This window comes from Lasioglossum baleicum, chromosome 16 (assembly GCF_051020765.1).
Source record: "Lasioglossum baleicum chromosome 16, iyLasBale1, whole genome shotgun sequence".
NCBI lineage: Eukaryota > Metazoa > Arthropoda > Insecta > Hymenoptera > Halictidae > Lasioglossum > Lasioglossum baleicum.
Window position 1 is genome coordinate 9,063,039 of NC_134944.1, and position 19,910 is coordinate 9,082,948.

The window sequence follows — 19,910 nt, forward strand, 5'->3', positions numbered from 1 at the left end:
TTTTTAATTGCCTCGTGCAATATTGACGAATCGCACGTCCACGAAAAAAAAGGTGGAAACTTGATCGATAAATGGAAGTACGGGGTTGCCAACCCTCTCGCAACTGAAACTGTATTATGATCATTTTTTATTACCGCGCTTATTATTAACTTGCCGTGTTATTGTTGTTGTATGCGTCAAATCTTGTAATCGAATTTTAAATCTCTTCGCATAGTCCAATCTTGCTGAAATTTCGTATGCACACTTGCTTCCGATGACAATAAACGTAGAAAATGAAATATATAAAAAGATCTTTTTAGAAATCATGCTTATATTAAAATCCATTAAGGAGAAAATAATTTTCTTTCCTGTTTCTTCATGAAATACCGAATCCAGCTAAATGATTGATAATATTTTTCCCCGAAATTTTCAGCAATTAGTTCAAAATGTCTTCTGTTATAAAATTAGTGTCGGAATGGATGGAAACATTTAATATTAATTTAAATAAAATCATGACATTAGTGACTAGAAAAATAAAAGCGTGGAGCGCCCACCAAGATTACGTCAATATTTGTATATTAAATTTTTCTATCTATTCCGATAGATAATTAGAACTAATTGCTTAAACAGATACTTAAAACTTTGAGGAAAAATTATTATCAATCATTTAACTGGATTCGGTATTTTATGGAGAACTAGAAAAAAAATTATTTTCTCCTTTTTAGTGCATTTTATTATTAGCGTGGTTTTTTATTTTTAAGCGTGATTCAGTTTATTTATATTAATGTTTGCCAACTGTTGGTTCGGACTGAAATTCATGGACATTCCACGTGGAGTTCCCAATATGGCACTACCAAGGGTTCCCTAATATAGGTATAGCTACTGACATTCTTGGTGTGGGTGAGGAATATGGCACTAGGTGCCATATTAGGGACTCCAGGTGTATCATATTAAGAACTCCTTTCGCTAGAACCTGCAAATGACAAACCACAAAAAAATATTTTTTCCAAGCTGTATTAATTTTTGAACAAACTTGACCCCAGAATCTTATAGGGAGGAAATGCATCTACAACTGGTAATTTTTTTGGACGAAAAAGATTATTCAGAAATAATCAAAAAATGACATCAACAAGAAGTGGTTCATTTGGGGCTCTTTCGCTGGAACCTGCAAATGACACACCACAAAAAAGAATATTATTCCCAAGCTGTATTAATTTTTGAACAAACTTGACCCCAGAATCTTATAGGAAGGAAATGCATCTACACCTGGTAATTTTTTGGTCGAAAAAGATCATTCAGAAATAATCAAAAAATGACATCAACAAGAAGTGGTTCATTTGGGGCTCTTTCGCTGGAACCTGCAAATGACACACCACAAAAAAAAATATTTTCCCCAAGCTGTATTAATTTTTGAACAAACTTGACCCCAGAATCTTATAGGGAGGAAATGCATCTACAACTGGTAATTTTTTGGACGAAAAAGATTATTCTGAAATAATCAAAAAATGACATCAACAAGAAGTGGTTCATTTGGGGCTCTTTCGCTGGAACCTGCAAATGACACACCACAAAAAAAAAATATTATTCCCAAGCTGCATTAATTTTTTAACAAACTTGACCCCAGAATCTTATAGGGAGGAAATGCATCTACAACTGGTAATTTTTTTGGACGAAAAAGATCATTCAGAAATAATCAAAAAATGACATCAACAAGAAGTGGTTCATTTGGGGCTCTTTCGCTGGAACCTGCAAATGACACACCACAAAAAAAAATATTTTCCCCAAGCTGTATTAATTTTTGAACAAACTTGACCCCAGAATCTTATAGGGAGGAAATGCATCTACACCTGGTAATTTTTTGGTCGAAAAAGATCATTCAGAAATAATCAAAAAATGACATCAACAAGAAGTGGTTCATTTGGGGCTCTTTCGCTGGAACCTGCAAATGACACACCACAAAAAAAAATATTTTCCCCAAGCTGTATTAATTTTTGAACAAACTTGACCCCAGAATCTTATAGGGAGGAAATGCATCTACAACTGGTAATTTTTTGGACGAAAAAGATCATTCTGAAATAATCAAAAAATGACATCAACAAGAAGTGGTTCATTTGGGGCTCTTTCGCTGGAACCTGCAAATGATACATCACAAAAAAAAATATTATTCCCAAGCTGTATTAATTTTTGAACAAACTTGACCCCAGGATCTTATAGGGAGGAAATGCATCTACAACTGGTAATTTTTTGGACGAAAAAGATCATTCAGAAATAATCAAAAAATGACATCAACAAGAAGTGGTTCATTTGGGGCTCTTTCGCTGGAACCTGCAAATGACACACCACAAAAAAAAATATTTTCCCCAAGCTGTATTAATTTTTGAACAAACTTGACCCCAGAATCTTATAGGGAGGAAATGCATCTACAACTGGTAATTTTTTGGTCGAAAAAGAGCATTCTATAATAATCAAAAAATGACCAACAAAAAGTGGTTCATTACGACTGTGGCACACTGTACAAATTCTGAAAATTTCTTCGTTCCTCATGGGCAATATGTCCGGGAATGGTAACCCCAGTCGCGCCGCGTCGTCGCTGTGTATCGATGTTGTGTAAATGCTTTGTTATTCTACGCTTAACAGTAATTTATTTGCCAGGAATCGCGCGACGAATCGCACTCGAAAATTTCGTATTCCATTACTGTGACTCTGGTGTTCGAAATTTCCCGGTGTTCCCGTTTGGAAATGAAACCCGTTTCCAAAAAGAACCGAAGCGTATCGTGCCGCGGCGACTATAATCCTTTGCCCCGCGACTTAAGCTGAACGACACTCGAGAAACGAATAGTTGCAGACCCGTTGTTCGTTTAAAAGCCAATGAATCGTATTACTGCGCTCTGGTATGTACTTTGAGGCACTGGGAACTCCGTATACATTGTTCCGCGTCGACGACAAAAATCCCTCGAGCGAAAATAGGAACTGATCGGTGCATGGAACACCGTTGATACTGTGCGTCGAATGGACACCACAGATTTATTAGAATACACAATTGATTCAGTTATCCCTGTTACATTATTACCCCTTTGCACTCCTTTGTCAAGGGTAAACAATTTTTGGGAAATCTTTCTTGCATATCATTTCGTAAACCAATGCTTCCAATTGATTATAAAAAATCAGGTCGTTTGATACGAAAAATTCTAGAAAAGTTATTATAATTTAAAGGGTGCACGAATACTTTTTACACTCACAACTTCTAGTACTTTCTCTGTATGTAATTCTTGTAATAAACTTGTAGTGAACTGATTGCTCTGACGTCTCAAAAAATATCCAAATCGTATGATCTGATATACGTAGGATCCTCCATTATTTATTTTGATTGTCTTAATTTTTAGTTAACCCTTATACGATCCTCAGGGTAAAAATTCAACCATTTACTATTCTCACATACTGAAAAATCATTGATCCCTTTATGTCTGTGTTGTGAGGTGTATTTCTTTTAATAGTGACGTTACAAATGGAACATAATTTGTTGATTTCACGTGTAGAGCAAACATGGGTGAATTATTATCTTAGTTTCTTTCATGCGACTATTCTTGAGGATCGTATGAGGGTTAAAAACAAAAATAAGCTCCACAAATATGAAGTACAACAAAGTTTCAGAGCTATACATTTAATGTAATTAGTCAGGCAACGGTCCTCCGAAGTAAATTTCATATAAATCACTGAAAATAGTAGGGAATTGGTGGCGACAAAAATGAAAAATAATTTGGAGTGCAAAGGGTTAACAACAACATTATTTAACGAGACCGAATTTCTTTTTAATTTCTCGCAATTTTTAGAACAATACGTGCTTGGATGAAGAGATTTACTGAATAATTTCTAATGGAATCATTCTTGTAACTTGAATAATTATAAAATGAATGATGCTGATGAATGAACAAATGGTTTACGAACTTGCTCGACGTTCCTACTAGATTGCAAAACGCATTTTTAATGAACGTCCACGACGATTTTTATTTCGAAGCACTGGCAGGGCGACCGGAGGGTCATGTTCACCGCAGAGACGATCAATTGTCTTCCAACACTCTGCCTTTCGGAGACAAGCACGTACACACAGTCGACACAGAAGAAGAACTCGCGGCGACTCGTTCCGTCGACGTGCACACTCGATCGAGTGTCGGGCGATTCCGTCGGCAATTCAAGCGACTCTACTAGTCTACACAATTGCAACAGGCGTCGAGGAGATCGAGGAGTGCGGGGTACCACGAATTCCGGATCAAAGAGTCTCGAACGCTGACTCTGCCACGGAGAAAGTGGACTCTGAGGTCTCTGTCGATCACGAGTCGCCTTGATCGACGACATTTCCATTCATCGAGTCCCTTTAAATCTTAACCCTGTGGAGACTCGTTGCCCTCCGACGATTCTTTCATACAAGATCACCAGTAAGACCAGAATTGGGGTAACAGTAACATCTTTTTCGAAATATGCTCTGCTAGACAAATATGTAACTCTATATTTACTTGAAGAAAACAGTGAATGTACATACTTCAAGCACGAAGGAGTATGCAAAATTCTGAGGCAGAAAGTTTAATGGTTTCTCTGGAAAACATTTCTGAAGACTCCCTTGATGCGACCACATTCAAATTAACTGTAACCAAGGATAACAGTGCAATTTTGATAATATTTAGTCCAAGATAATTGTGTATGCACACACTTAAGTATCCATGAATGAGTATGCAAAATCCTGAGGCAAAAAGTTTAATTGTTTTTTCTGGAAAACATTTCTGAAGACCCCCTTGATGGGACCACAGTCAAACCAACTGTAACCAAAGATAATAGTGCAATTTTGATAATATTGACTTGAAGAAAATTATGTATCACACACTTCAAGTACCCATGAATGAGTATGCAAAATCCTGAGGCAGAAAGTTCAATGCTTCTTCTGGAAAACATTTCTGAAGACCCCCTTGATGGGACCACAGTCAAACCAACTGTAACCAAAGATAATAGTGCAATTTTGATAATATTGACTTGAAGAAAATTATGTATGCACACACTTCAAGTACCCATGAATGAGTATGCAAAATCCTGAGGCAGAAAGTTCAATGCTTCTTCTGGAAAACATTTCTGAAGACCCCCTTGATGGGACCACAGTCAAACCAACTGTAACCAAAGATAATAGTGCAATTTTGATAATATTTACTTGAAGAAAATTATGTATGCACACACTTCAAGTACCCATGAAAGAGTATGCAAAATCCTGGGACAGAAAGTTCAATGCTTCTTCTGGAAAACATTTCTGAAGACCCCCTTGATGGGACCACAGTCAAACCAACTGTAACCAAAGATAATAGTGCAATTTTGGTAATATTGACTTGAAGAAAATTATGTATGCACACACTTCAAGTACCCATGAATGAGTATGCAAAATCCTGGGGCAGAAAGTTCAATGCTTCTTCTGGAAGACATTTCTGAAGACCCCCTTGATGGGACCACAGTCAAACCAACTGTAACCAAAGATAATAGTGCAATTTTGATAATATTGACTTGAAGAAAATTATGTATGCACACACTTCAAGTACCCATGAATGAGTATGCAAAATCCTGAGACGAAAAGTTCAATGGTTCTTCTGGAAAACATTCCTGAAGACCCCCTTGATGAGACCACAGTCAAGCCAACTGTAACCAAGGATGATAGTGCAATTTTGATAATATTTACTTGAAGAAAACAGTGGATGTACATACTTCAAGTACCCATGAATGGGTATGCAAAATTCTGAGGTAGAAAGTTGAATGGTTCTCCTGAAAAAAATGTCTGAAGACTAGCTTGAAGCGTGAACGAATAAACAAATAGAAATAAGATTCCCTCGTACAAGACACCCAAAGATCTAAGAATTCTTTTTCTCTGGAGTCGGGGAGAGATCGGATTGATCGTGAGAAAGCGGACCAGACACGGCCCCCCGCGAGACCCCTGTTTCGAAACTGGGAATCGAGTTCCCTTTGTCGTTGTCGGCCATTTTGTCGGATCGATCGACGTCCCAGCGGCGCCGGAAATTTCATTTAACTCTTCCGGGTGTAATCGAGTCACTGTCGGGACATTTTGCGCACTGTAAACGCGCCGAGTTTCTAGAGTTTGTCGATCCGAAACGAGCACGGGAACAACGGGGGACGCGAAACGCCGAGCCGTTTCAATCGATCCCGTTTATTCGACGGTTAATCAGTCCATCTGCTCGGAGACTCTTCCTGGTTTCGTTATTGCAGCGGACGAGCGCCCCCGTTGTGCTTTGCAATTGATTAACAAGGCCAAACATCATCGAAGCGATACGCAAACAAACCAATAGCCGCCGCCGCCGCCGCCGTCGGTCAATGTCACCGACGACAAGTCAATTCGCCGAAAAACGCGTGCCGTGTTCATATCTTTGTCGGTTGCTCGTTGTTACAGGAATTTCCTGGTTAGTGAAATCCGATTTTGACGTCGCTTCTTTCATTTTGATCGAAAAGTAGCCTCGTGGATAGCGTTGCCATCTCAATATTATAATAGAAATAATTTTTTCATATTATTTTATCATAATTCTTCCACCGTTCAATTTTTACACCATCAGATTAGAATTTTAGTCGTTATCAGTTGTACGGGATTTTATTTATTTGGTTGTTGCATATGAAATGTCCGATTTTTAGCAATGCAAACGCAATTTTGTACCGAATGTATTCTATCCAGAAATTTCAAGTTTCTTGATTGTATTTACGGTAAAAATAAGATATTATGGTCGTCCACATTTTCATTTACAAGATTGTTATCTTGATTTTGTAGTTCTTCTTTACCATCAACGACTAGTAAGTTAATTAATCATCACAGTTTCACCAAAAATCACATAGAAGTAATTTGTCCAGACATATAGAAGGAAAACACGACAGTCGCGTTGGTTAACGTTGAAATTAACCTGATTTAAAAGTGAAATTATACATATAAATTAAAATTGAACATAGAATATTAACAAATGCAACAGGCACGTGGTTGCCTTATAAAAACGACAAAAATTAATTAATTTAGACTTTGCACGGTTCTTATTATAATGTGTGCTCTAATAAAGATATTTATTAAATCATTTCTTATGAAAGCATCTTTACAAGATTTGATCTTTAAAACAATCTTTACTTAGTGTTAAGGATTAGCTTTGTACCTCAATGTTTTATACAAATAAATGTATAGACTGTAACAGAATTTCTTGATCGAAACGTTTTATAAGAATCTCATTCTAAAATCGGACATTTCATATGCAACAAGAAATGGTTGATGTTGTCAGTGAAGGACCGTAAAGGACCAAATTCTTCCACGCTTCTTCAAACGCGTCCCAATCGAGAATAGAAGTTCAGGAAAATTCAGAACTCGAGTTAATTCCAGCCATTTGATAGAATTGGGCCACCGTGCGTCTCGAGTATCGAAACTCGCGTGTAACCGTGATATTATAGTTGTATAGTTATCGCCGGGAGTTTATGCAGAACCATGGAACCGCGGAACCGTGACACAAGGGTTGTTCCTCGTGAATTCCATTAATCGAGAAACCCGCGGCCCCGTGACCGTCCTCTAATTACGATCCTTGTCCGGCCGATCGGAAGATCGTTTAATTAGACCGGCTTTTGGAGGAACCACTCACCTTTAATTTGCGCCTTGCGTTGAATTTCTTCAAACATTCCACAGTCTCTTGCCTGTGGACGACAGAGGCGACACGCTCCCGTTGCTGCAACATGCGAAAATGATCTCGAGTTAGTCGGAGTTCGATAGGAATCGCTTAGGGTTGCAAAAATCGAATCAATCAAAGTAGAGCGCTAGTCAAAGATAAAACATGCTTGAGACTTGATCGAAGTCAAAGAAATATCAAATCCAAGTCTGGATGAGTCATTTTACAGATTGCACCCTTAGTCAAGGTCAAAACATGGTCGAGACCTGATCAAAGTCAGAGAAATATTAAGACTACGTCTGAATGAGAGATTTTTCAGTTTGCACCCTCAGTCGAGGTCCAAAAAAATGGCCGAGACTTGATCAAAGTCAAAGAAATATTAAGTCTAGGTCTAAATGAGAGATTTTACAGATTGCACCCCTAGTCAAGATCCAAACATGGTCGAGTCCTGATCAAAGTCAGAGAAATATCAAGTTCAAGACTAAATCCAGTGATTTTACAGATTGCACCCCTTGTCAAGGTCAGGGAAATTTGCAGACGATAGATCTAGTCAAAGAAATATTAAGTCTACGTCTGAATGAGAGATTTTTCAAATTGCGCCCCTAGTCAAGATCCAAACATGGTCGAGTCCTGATCTAAGTCAAAGAAATATCAAGTCCAAATCTAAATAAGTGATTTTACAAATTGCACCCCTAGTCAGGGGCAAACAAAAGTCCTAGTAAAAATGACTAACTCTGATCAAAGTCAACGAAATATCAAGTCCGAGTGTAAATGAGTGATTCTACAGATAGCACCCCTAGTCAAAGTCAGGGAATCCTAGTTAACGTCCAAAGAAGGCCAAGTCAAAATTGCTGGTTTAAATCCTGGCTTTCGAATCCTAGATAAAGTCCAAAGAAGATCAAGTCCAAGTCTAAATCAGTGATTTTACAGATAGCATCCCTAGTCACAGTCAGGGAAAAGTCCAAGTCAAAATTGCTGGTTTGAATCCTGTCTTCCGAGTCCTAGTTAAAGTTCAAAGAAGATCAAGTAAGAGTGTAAATGAGTGATTCTACAGATAGCATCCCTAGTCAGAGCCAGGGAAAAGTTCAAGTCAATTTACTGGTTTGAATCCTGGCTTTCGAGTCCTTGTTAAAGTCCAAAGAATATCAAGTCAGAGTGTAAATGAGTGATTCTACAGATAGCACCCCTAGTCAAAGTCAGGGAATCCTAGTTAACGTCCAAAGTAGGTCAAGTCAAAATTGCTGGTTTAAATCCTGGCTTTCGAATCCTAGATAAAGTCCAAAGAAGATCAAGTCCAAGTCTAAATCAGTGATTTTACAGATAGCGTCCCTAGTCACAGTCAGGGAAAAGTCCAAGTCAATTTACTGGTTTGAATCCTGGCTTTCGAGTCCTTGTTAAAGTCCAAAGAATATCAAGTCAGAGTGTAAATGAGTGATTCTACAGATAGCACCCCTAGTCAAAGTCAGGGAATCCTAGTTAACGTCCAAAGTAGGTCAAGTCAAAATTGCTGGTTTAAATCCTGGCTTTCGAATCCTAGATAAAGTCCAAAGAAGATCAAGTCCAAGTCTAAATCAGTGATTTTACAGATAGCGTCCCTAGTCACAGTCAGGGAAAAGTCCAAGTCAATTTACTGGTTTGAATCCTGGCTTTCGAGTCCTTGTTAAAGTCCAAAGAATATCAAGTCAGAGTGTAAATGAGTGATTCTACAGATAGCACCCCTAGTCAAAGTCAGGGAATCCTAGTTAACGTCCAAAGAAGGTCAAGTCAAAATTGCTGGTTTAAATCCTGGCTTTCGAATCCTAGTTAAAGTCCAAAGAAGATCAAGTCAGAATGCAAAAACAGCGAAAGGATCTCGAAGAAAGGGAGGAGTGGTTCGATAATGGTTCGAGTACTTACGCAGATCCATGGGTGCTTGAGTGCCTCGCTGGCGGTGATCCTTTTGCTGGGGTTCACCGTCAGCATCTGATTGATCAGGTTCTTCGCTTCAGGCGTTACGGTGTCCCATTCCGGACTGGGGTACTGGCAATGTCAACAGAGAAGGCACGATATCAGAGACAGAGTTTCACCTCGTACACGTGAAATTTGTAAAATATGAAAAGAAGCAAGTCAAAGTATTTTGGCCTGTGTTGGGTGGGTTTTCCTTACGTCGTAGGATCCAGCTCTGATCTGCGCGTACAACCGGTGCTGATCCTCGTCCCAAAATGGAGGATAACCGACCAGGAGGATGTAAAGGATGACGCCGCACGCCCAGATATCCACCGGTTTGCCGTACGGCTCTTTCTTGAGCACCTCCGGACTGAGGTAACCGGGTGTCCCGGCGAAACCTTTCGTCATAGATCATTTCACACATTCATTATTTTGTGCGTTTCGTCCGGCGACCGTCTGCCTCTTGCATCGATCCACCCCCTCCTTAGAAATTCTTTTTCCCCATGGAAATTGCTTTTAACCCCTTAACCCCGTTATCTTCGAATGTCTCCAATAAAAACAGTGGAATGAAAATCAAAAATTGGGGAAGCATCAACTAGATCAAAAACAAAATTTATAGAAATCGTTCTTAACCCCTCAACCCCGTTATCTTCGAATCTCTCCAATAAAAACAGTGCATCGAACATTAAAAAATCACGAAGCATCAACAAAATCAAAAATAAAATTTATAAAAATTATTCTTAACCCCTCAACCCCGTTATCTTCGAATCTCTCCAATAAAAACAGTGAAATGAAAATGAAAAAATCACGAAGCATCGACAAAATCAAAAACAAAATTTATAGAAATTGCTCTTAACCCCTCAACCCTGTTATCTTCGAATCTCTTCAATAAAAACAGTGCATTGAACATAAAAAAATCACGAAGAATCGACAAAATCAAAAACAAAATTTATAGAAATTGCTCTTGACCCCTTAACCCCGTTATCTTCGAATGTCTCCAATAAAAACAGTGGAATGAAAATGAAAAATTGAGAAGAAAACAAAATTTATAAAAATTGTGCTCAACCCCTTAACCCCTTAAAAAAATGAAAGATTGAGAAGAAAACAAAATTTATAAAAATTGTTCCTAACTCCTTGACCCCGTTATCTTCGAGTGTCCCGAGTAAAAACAGCCGAACTAAAATAAGAAATTCACGAAGTGCCGGCAAAAATAATATTTCCCGTAAAAACAAAATCTCTCGATGACGATCAAACCGAGGATTTGAAAAATTTCTGTAAGATTTTCCGGAAGCTGTGCCCGAGAGTCGTCGAGCGCGAAGCATTGTTGAGAAATGCGGGAACAAATCCGTTCGGGAAAGGAGAGACAGTTATTCCGGAGTTTTCCGCGACGCGCGCGACGGTACGGGGGCGAGGGAGCGAAAACGACGCGACGCATTAAACGGGTCGGAAAAAGTGCGCGAGGGTGGACAACGGGGGCGAATGAAAATTTGTCGTCGGTCAAATTGAAATCGCGACAGCGTGGAAACGTCGGACGAGCAGATTACAGCGAGGTAAAAAGAGAAAGAATTCGTAAACCCGTCGCATCGCGTCGGGTCGTCCCCGCTTTCTTTTCCTTTCCGCTTCGAACGGAAATTTCCAACGAGCGCTAAACAAACCGTGCACCGTTCATTTGTCGCGCAAATTTGTCGTGCAAATTTGCCGAGCCGCCAGCGGGCTTACTCTTGTCCCTTTGCGCGGCGTTCATTGCGAATCTTCTCTAGCTGTGCCGGAAATAAAGAATCCCGTGAACGCATCCATTTCCCGGCTAAGATACCGCGCAACAATTTCTTTCTGGATCCAATTGGATCCGTCGGTTTATGTGAACAAGTTTCAGCATGATCGAATATGCTCGCATCGTCGACTTACCGAACCATGCCTGTGCGTCGCCCTGCACCTCGATCGCCAGTCCGAAATCCGCTAATTTCACAACCGCGCCTTTCGCCTTACTCGCGAGCAGCAGATTTTCCGGCTGCAACAGGAAACAGACTCGTCGACGATGAACTCTGCGGCTTCTGCTAGTGGCAACAGTGCTTCGATTCGGCCCAACTTGTAATACATTCATTTTTCATAATCAAATCATATAAATTTCTTAAAATTCTGCGGGGTGCTCATCAAGGTACCCATTTTATCGAGAAGATTACGTCACTGAGGCTGAAATCGCCGCGCATGCGAGAGAAAATTTAGGCTCAATCGAAGCACTCTGAGTGGCAATCACATACAGAGTCGCCAGATGTGGGGAGAAAGTTACCCCCTCTCTGTCTGTATTGGTCACGTGACAGTGTGACGCATGCACGACACGTGACCGGGCAGAAGGTGAAGTGGGGAGACGAGTCACAATCTGGCGAGTCTGATTTTCAATTTTTATAGGCAAACTGTGAATGGAATTAAATGAAATCTTGTTTTTAGTGTTAGTAGCTTTTGTGTGGTTCCGAAATAAATAAGAATCGTAACAAAATCCATCGAGTATTATGTTCCACCATTTTTTTTTAAATTTCCAGATGCTATAAATGCAGAGAGATTTGTAGTCTACTGATCTCTAGACTGCGAGACCACTAGAGTAGGGCAATAGTCAATTAATATTTAAAAATGACAAATAGTCTGTTTGAATGTTAGTCATAGCAAAATAGTCATTAGTCAACACTTTTTGACTTAGTTATTTTGACTTATCAGTTGACTGATAACTAATTAATAATATTAATGTATGTTAATCGCACATGACTAATGACTATTTTGCTGAGACTAGCATTCATGAAGAAGACTATTAGTCATTTTTAAATATTAGTTGATTATTGCCCCACTCTGATGTACATTAAAACAGAAAAAAACATTAAGACGATTTAAGAAAGTCCATATGTAATTTTCAAGTTATTGAAATTGTTAGGAATATGAAGAAATTTATACAGGGTGCGACAATAACTATGTCCTCCTTGAATATCTCCGTTATTTGTAACAATATGGGAAAATGTTAGAAACAAAACTTGCACGGTACAGAGGGGGACATGTTGTGACCAAACCATTTTTTTCGTAGGTGGAGGCATAGAGGAGATTTCAAGGTCACCTTGATTTTTTTTTAATAGAATGTCCTTTTTTCATACCATAGATCGATAGAGTATCAAATTCTGAGTATAAAAGTGTTGACCCTCATATGTCCTAAACCTAATAGTTAATGAGATATTATCCAAAGAAGAAAGAAAATTATTTCGATAATATCTCGTTAACTATTCGATTTAGGACATATGGAGGTCAATAGATTTTTACTCAGAATTCGATAGTCTATCGATTCGTGATACAGAAAGTAGGTGTTTCCATTAATAAAAAATCAAGGTGACCTTGAAATCTCCTCTATGCCACCATCCACGCAGACAATGTTTTTGTCACGATATGCCCCCCTCTATACCGTGTAAGTTTTGTCTGTAATATTTTTTCATATTATTACAAATAACGGCAATATTCAAAGTGGACATAGTTATTGCCCCACCCTGTACATGGTTCCCGCGTATAGTGTTTGACGAAGAATTTTTTTTATTTTTATATTTACTCCATTTTCAAATTCTACCGTGTTTAAAATATTTCTCGTCGTCGCGAGGCAAGGTTGCGTACCGGAGAGCTCGGCGAGCAAGGTCAACGAACTCGATAAGAGTGTTCAATTCGAGAAAACATGTTGCTCGCTCGCTGGAAGGGGCGTCGTCGATTATAATCGGAGAATGAACGGGAAAAGAATTTTTTTTCCCCGTGTAAAATGCGGGAACGCAGGATGCCACACAATTTCCCAGCCGATATCGACGCTGGAAACTGTAAGCCACAATATCTCGAAGCGGAAAATACGTGGCAACCTGCCTTACATCCACGGATTTACGCGACCCTGCCGCGGATCAATCCGGCTGGAATTGTGTACAGGGCGGTTCAAAACTCGTCGTAGTTTCTCGCGAGGAAAACGGAGATTCTTGTTGCAGAGATCCGAAGCTCTATCGCGTTAATGATTTTGGCGCTGTGAGTCGCGTTCAAAGGAAACAGACTTTTGGACCACCCTGTACACGCGGGATGCTTGACACACATCGTTGGTCCAACAGCGAGACTTTTTTCAGTTTTTCATGAAACGCCACTTTTCCTACCCCCTTTTCCCACCCCACCCCTCCCTCTCTCTCTCTCTCTCTTACTTTCTCCTTTTTCGTTCGTCTTTGGACGGATTAATTTTCCCCTCGTTTCTACTCCCGTCCACGTTTTCTTGACGACGTGGCCTCTCCACTGAATTTCCAGCAATTTAAATCCGTCGGAACGAGTACCGGACGTTCCAAAGTTACAGGTCGGAAGACAGGTGTTCGGAGAGCAAGTGGGTGGCCATTAGGGCCACTAAGGATAATCAGTTTTTCGAGGAAAAGATAGTTGAAATTTAATTCTTACCCTTTTTGGAAATAAAATATTAACTCGTGAAAACTACAAATGGTTAACACTTGGATTTAGCAGTCCTGTAGATAATATTGATCGTCGCGTGGCCAAAAATTCACTAGACTGCGAATTTTATGCTTTTATAGAAAAAATATAATTTATTAATTAATAAAAAATATTATATGACGAGAATGTAAATAGTTGAAGAATAACGATATATTAAAAACATTTTATTTTGCATCAATATCGTAAATTCCGAAGCAGGGATTTGCTTCGTGAGCTATCTGCGGGAGCCCAGGGCCACTAGACCACGCCCACTGGGAGAAACCTCTGCAGAGGGCCGCTAAACCACGCCCACTGGGAGAAACCTCTGCAGAGGGCCACTAAACCACGCCCACTGGGAGCAATCTCTGCAGAGGGCGTGGAAGAAAAAAGTGGGAGAGAGAGATGGAGGCGTGTATCTTTTCTGTATCGAAATGCAAACTGTTCTCGTCTGTCTACGTACTTTCAGGTCTCTGTGCACGACTCCGTTATGGTGGCAGTGTTGTACGCTCTCCAGGATTTGTTGAATACAGTGCGAGGCGTCCGCTTCGCTGTAGAACTCTCGCGCGACGATATCCTCGAACAATTCTCCGCCGGTAACTCTGCAAACACGGACCGGAAAACGTTCCTCTGTACACGTCGATTAAACATCGAAACGGAATCCCAAAACATGGAAAAGGGGCGCTCGATTTGCTTCGAATCTAAGTGGAACGAGCCGCGAGCGATCGGACGTACAGGATAGGAGGAGGAAAGTTGTGAGCCAGTTAGATACAACGCAATTATCTGTACATTGTGTATATGTAACAAATAAATATCCACAAATTTTTGATATTTTTTTGTATATAATCCTGTAGATTTTGACGAGAAAATGCAAAAAGTCCAAGTTTTAACGATAGGAATTTACGGATTCAGAAGTTATGTGTGTTTAAAGTTCAGCGATTTTAAGCATTTCGATTAGGCAAGGGCTCCGCCATATTTGGTGTAGGAAGCATATTGAAAATCTACTTTATCGACATCACCGCTAGCTTGTGGTGCCACCTAGAGCCTCCGCACCGAGTACATACTAATATGGCGGCGAAATATGGCCTTACTATCCGAAATGCTTAAAATTGCTGAACTTTAAGCACGCATAACTTTTGAACCAGTGAATTCTTAACGTTCCAACTTGGATTTTCGGCATCTTCTAGTCAAAATCTACAGGACTATATATAAAAAAATATTTATTGCACTAAATATTAGTGCAATTCGAAAGAGTACGATGATTGAAAGAATATAAGAGTACCATTGTTTCTAGCCTTTTGAAATTTCTGCGTGGTTCTTTGCAACTGATGTAGACAATCTTCTATTAACAAATCAGGGGATCGTTGGGCTCTCCGAATTTGTCAAGTTGCTTAGAAAATCGCAAAAATTGGCAATGGGAGTGGCGAGTTGATCTCCGGGGAGCGGACAAAAGGGAGATCGAGGGGCTTCGAGATTTCCTCGTGGATGGCTCGGGCTTTTGGCAAACCTGTGTCGCCCGGGGCTTCGATCATTCGAGCCAACGCGAATTTTAACCGGCCACCGGAGAATCGAATCGCATCGGATCGAATCGGAGCAGGCTGGAGGATGAGGGGTAGGAAGGGATGTGCAACTCCGATAGAAATTAGATTAAAGTTGCCCTCGACCGCTACTGACTCCGTGGATGATTCGTATCGGGCTTGCGGGGGTGGAAACTCTCTCGGTCGACTCGATTAGAAACTTTCGATCCGATCGATGATTAATGTTACGCGTCGACTCTACTTACAGGTCAAACACGAGGTAATGGCAGTTCTCCTCTTGAATGCTGTCGTGTAATCTCACTGCAACAGAAACCGGGAACAAGAAACTGTTAGTCGAACCGTCCGATCGATCGATCTTAACTTTGCTAATTAACCATTCGCAAAAATGACCAAAACTGAGTCCCCTACAACGAGGGTCATACTGGTCTCGAAACTGGTCCATCAATCGATACAATACCAAACACAGAACTTCTTCGTTTAGTTCATCCTGTCGTTTAGTCATTTTTACGAATGGAGGATAAAAAGGATGGGTTTTGAACCCATCGAGTTTAAAAATTGACGACACACGTGTACAGGGTGTTGAAAAATGGTGCACCTCCTCGAAAGGGGGTGATTCCTGAGGCCATTTGAAATTTGTTAACAAATGATAATATCCTCACTGATCCATTTACATACAGATGAAAAATAAACGAGTAAATTTTATTACAATAAGAATATCTATCACAATGAATTTATCGTATGATAAATATCGAATAGGATGGAAATTAATTCCTTTTTGCCAGTTGATATACAGAGGTGTCCAAAAATCTTGTACTTCCTTGAAGAGGATGATTCCTCATGCGATTTGAAATAACTTCTTCCTTTACGAAAATGTTGTCCTCGGTTTTGTTAATACAGTAAATCCTCTATCGACGCAACAGCCTCGGGGAGGTTCGTTTGCATCGATCGTAGAGGGACACTATGTTTTAGACGTAGAGAATGGTGGTTTTGAACTGTGCCGACGATTGCGACTCTCCGCGTCTCTTTCTTTCCCATACGCTGTCCTACCTCGCGCCCGAAACGTTCATCGCCAATTAAACCACTAAATACAGTTGAAATTACATCGTGTTTGGTCTTATTTTAATCAGCAAACTGCCACGAATATATTGACGAAAGTTTCATTAAAAAATAAGTAATAATAAAAAAGATTAAATATTGCTGTTACATTGTGAGGGCGCACGGGCCTTTGAACTGTGCCGACGACTGCGACTCTCCGCGTCGCATTAGTAGTGGGGAGGGGATATTTCTCTGCGTCCATCGTGTAGCACCTTTTCGCGTCGGTAGAAGATTTACCGTAACTCCTTAACAAAGCCGCGTCGAACACTTTCGTAAAGGAAAAAGTTGCTTCGAATGGCCTTAGCTAACACTTTTGAGCCACCCTGTATGTACCAGCGTCTGTTCTAAGTAGAAACGGCCGGTCATATCAAGAGACCTCGAACCCGGAAAGTCTTTGAACCCGATTTTCTCGGAAACGGAGCCTCGGACGAGAAAGTTCCGTTTCACCGTTCCGCTGTATCTTTGCATAAACAATCGACCGCCTGATGTCGCCACATTATATTTTTATCGGTCCCGTGGCACAGAGTGTTTTGACGACCGTCCTAACGACCCCGGGCTCTCCGCGTTTTTCACTCGTGAAAAACCCGGTCCGTGGAAGTAGCAAAGTGGCACACACCAGGCAGAACGGTAGAACGTGAAGACGGTGATGGAAAATTGTCGCGGTATCCTGCAAACGATCTTCACGGTCGTTGAACAAATTGCGCGGTGCCCCGACGCGGCGCATATGAACGACGCCATTAGGGACACGGATTTTTGTCCGAATGCTCGGGGAACGGCGGACCAATTACCCTTCCGAAGGGCCGCTCCTTTGTTAGTCTCGCCCTGCTCTTTTCATTTTTTCATTAACCAACATACGCGGAGGTAACACCTCCGGAGGGAGCGGAAGAAACATGGCGGATCTCGCGGACACCGTTCTCCGGGGAATTTTCGGCGCAGTAAGTTTTCGACACTGGGAGAATTGTACGGAAAGAAAGTAGCTGAAAATATGAAAAATTATTGATTGGAAGTCTGGAAGAAGGGACTATGTCAGGTTTTTTAAATTTGATAAGGAACTTATTATACTGTAACTAGAAAATAATAGAAATAGAATGTTCTGCATTGATTGTGAATAGCAGGAGTAAAATAAAAATTGATTTCATCCCTTAATGACTTTGTTATATTAAATATAACAATATTCTTAAAGTTCTCTGATCTTTTACCGTTCTATGTTTCGCCTAACAGATTCATAACATTATATACAGTAAGGAGCATAACTGATTCCACACACTTTAAATCAGAACAACTTTTTTATGAATGGAGCAAACGACTTCAATTTCTCTGTAAGGCTGAAGAACTAGTTTATTAAATGACGTCTAAAAAATATGGTGAAAAAATGCATCGGAATTGTGAGAGACAATAGTAAAAATTGATCGACTTGTATTTATGTACGCTTCGAAAATTTCATTGAAATTGGTTCATTGGTTTGCGAGTTATAAACGATCAAACGTGGTGAAAATGGCAATTTTTCCAAATTTTTGGCCTTGCTACCACTTTCGATCGATTACAACTCGTGAACCAATTAACCTATTTCAATGAAATTTTCGGAGCGTATAGTTTATACAAGTTGACCAAATTTTCGTGATTGGGCCAGCTAAAAAAGTTGTAGAAATCAATTTTTACTATTGTTTTTCACAATTTCGACCAAATGCATTTTTTCAACGAACTTTTTACACATCATTTACTGAACTAATTCTTCTAGCCTTGCAAAGAAATTGAAGTCGTTTGGTCCATTCATAAAAAAGTTATTCTGATTTAAAGTTTGTGGAATCAGTTGTGCTCCTTGCTGTATAAGTAGACTGCGGATGTTTATGCATTTTTCAATTTTTATCGACAAATTTTGAGAAAGTGGAATTAAATAAAATCCTATTGTTAATGGGAACAGCCATTGTCGAAAAAAAGCCGCCAAAACAAATAAAAATTGTACAAAATTCTATCAAATTTTATATTCTAGCCTTCTCGAACATTTTCCTAAGCCATAAATGCATAAAGATCCGCAGTCTATATATAACATTTAATAAACAAACTGCAAAATAAGTCTTTCAGTTTTTTTTTCCAATGGAAAAAGGGCCTATGTAATTTTCAGCAGGTTTGCATTATTGCAATTCACATCTATGTTCAAAATTGCGCTCCTAATAAAATTTAACAAACCTGACATTGATGACCTGACACTGACTGCGGATTTTTATGCAAAATAAAAATGGTTTCCATCGATTACAACGAACTGGAGGCAAACAATAAATGTCTTTGTGCCTTTAATAATTGTAATAAGCTGATACTGATACATTGAAACATTTAAATTCTTTTAATCTGTCTCTTGTTTTAAATTTCACCTACTTATCTTTGACATAAATGCATAAAATCTATTCAGCAGTCTATTCGTCAGGTGCTCGTGAGTCTATCCGAAGTAGAATAGGCAGAACAGTGGCCAGACAGGCTCTTCGAATTCGATTCTCCCGAGAACAGAATCTCCGGGAGCAAAATTGTGTTGCACTCGTGTTTACATACATATTTATTGTTGATTCTGTTCCGTCGATGGATTAGGCGCCGTAGATGCCAGGAGGAAAAGATCGTCGTAAAACGTGCGGAGAATATTCGACGCAGTGTTGCGGAGGAGAGAACGTTTCGCGATCGGCGACAGTTCCCCGGATCGTTCATTAAGGTCAACGAAGAGACATCTAGCGCGATACGATTCAACGATCCCGCCTTAATTAATGTCAAGTGGGACCGCATCTACGCGAAAATCGCCGCGCGTCGTCCAATCGTTCTAGCTGTTCTCTTCGGAGGATAGAGAATTGTCACTTTACGGATTGAAGCAATCCTTATCTAAGACCCCTAGCAGCTTTTATGGTTGGCCCAACGGTGCCTAACGATTCGGAGTTGGTTGAGATACGGTTGGTGGTTTTGTCGACAAATCGCCAACGTAGGACCTACGACGAAAATTTATGACAATTTTCCAACGAATATCCAACGTTGGTTCTACAATTATTATAGTTGGTTAATTATCAAGAAAGGGCATATAGGGAATAGGGAGATTATGGTACGAACATTTTATAACCTTGAGAAAATTCGTTAAACTTTCACAATTTCAAGAAAATTGCAGTTTTTTCAATACCACGTGTGGAAACATTTTTTTTTCAACATGCTGTACTTCATTTCCCGTAGATTTTTTTCACGCTGATTTCAAATCTGGTCTCAA

The 19,910-nt window shown here is 39.8% G+C and overlaps 1 protein-coding gene across 30 annotated transcripts in view; it reads right to left on the bottom strand.

The window, feature by feature from the left end:
- The window catches only part of Camkii (Calcium/calmodulin-dependent protein kinase II), a 194,330-nt gene that overhangs the window by 72,759 nt on the left and 101,661 nt on the right, over positions 1-19,910 (bottom strand). For all 30 annotated transcript variants that reach the window (XM_076440404.1, XM_076440383.1, XM_076440402.1 and 27 more), the window contains exons 4-9: positions 15,826-15,880; positions 14,506-14,644; positions 11,481-11,583; positions 9,795-9,973; positions 9,546-9,668; positions 7,626-7,709 (exon numbers count right to left, since the gene is read on the bottom strand). In XM_076440404.1, the coding sequence (XP_076296519.1) occupies positions 7,626-7,709; positions 9,546-9,668; positions 9,795-9,973; positions 11,481-11,583; positions 14,506-14,644; positions 15,826-15,880 (683 nt within the window). The remainder of the gene's footprint in view (positions 1-7,625; positions 7,710-9,545; positions 9,669-9,794; positions 9,974-11,480; positions 11,584-14,505; positions 14,645-15,825; positions 15,881-19,910) is intronic.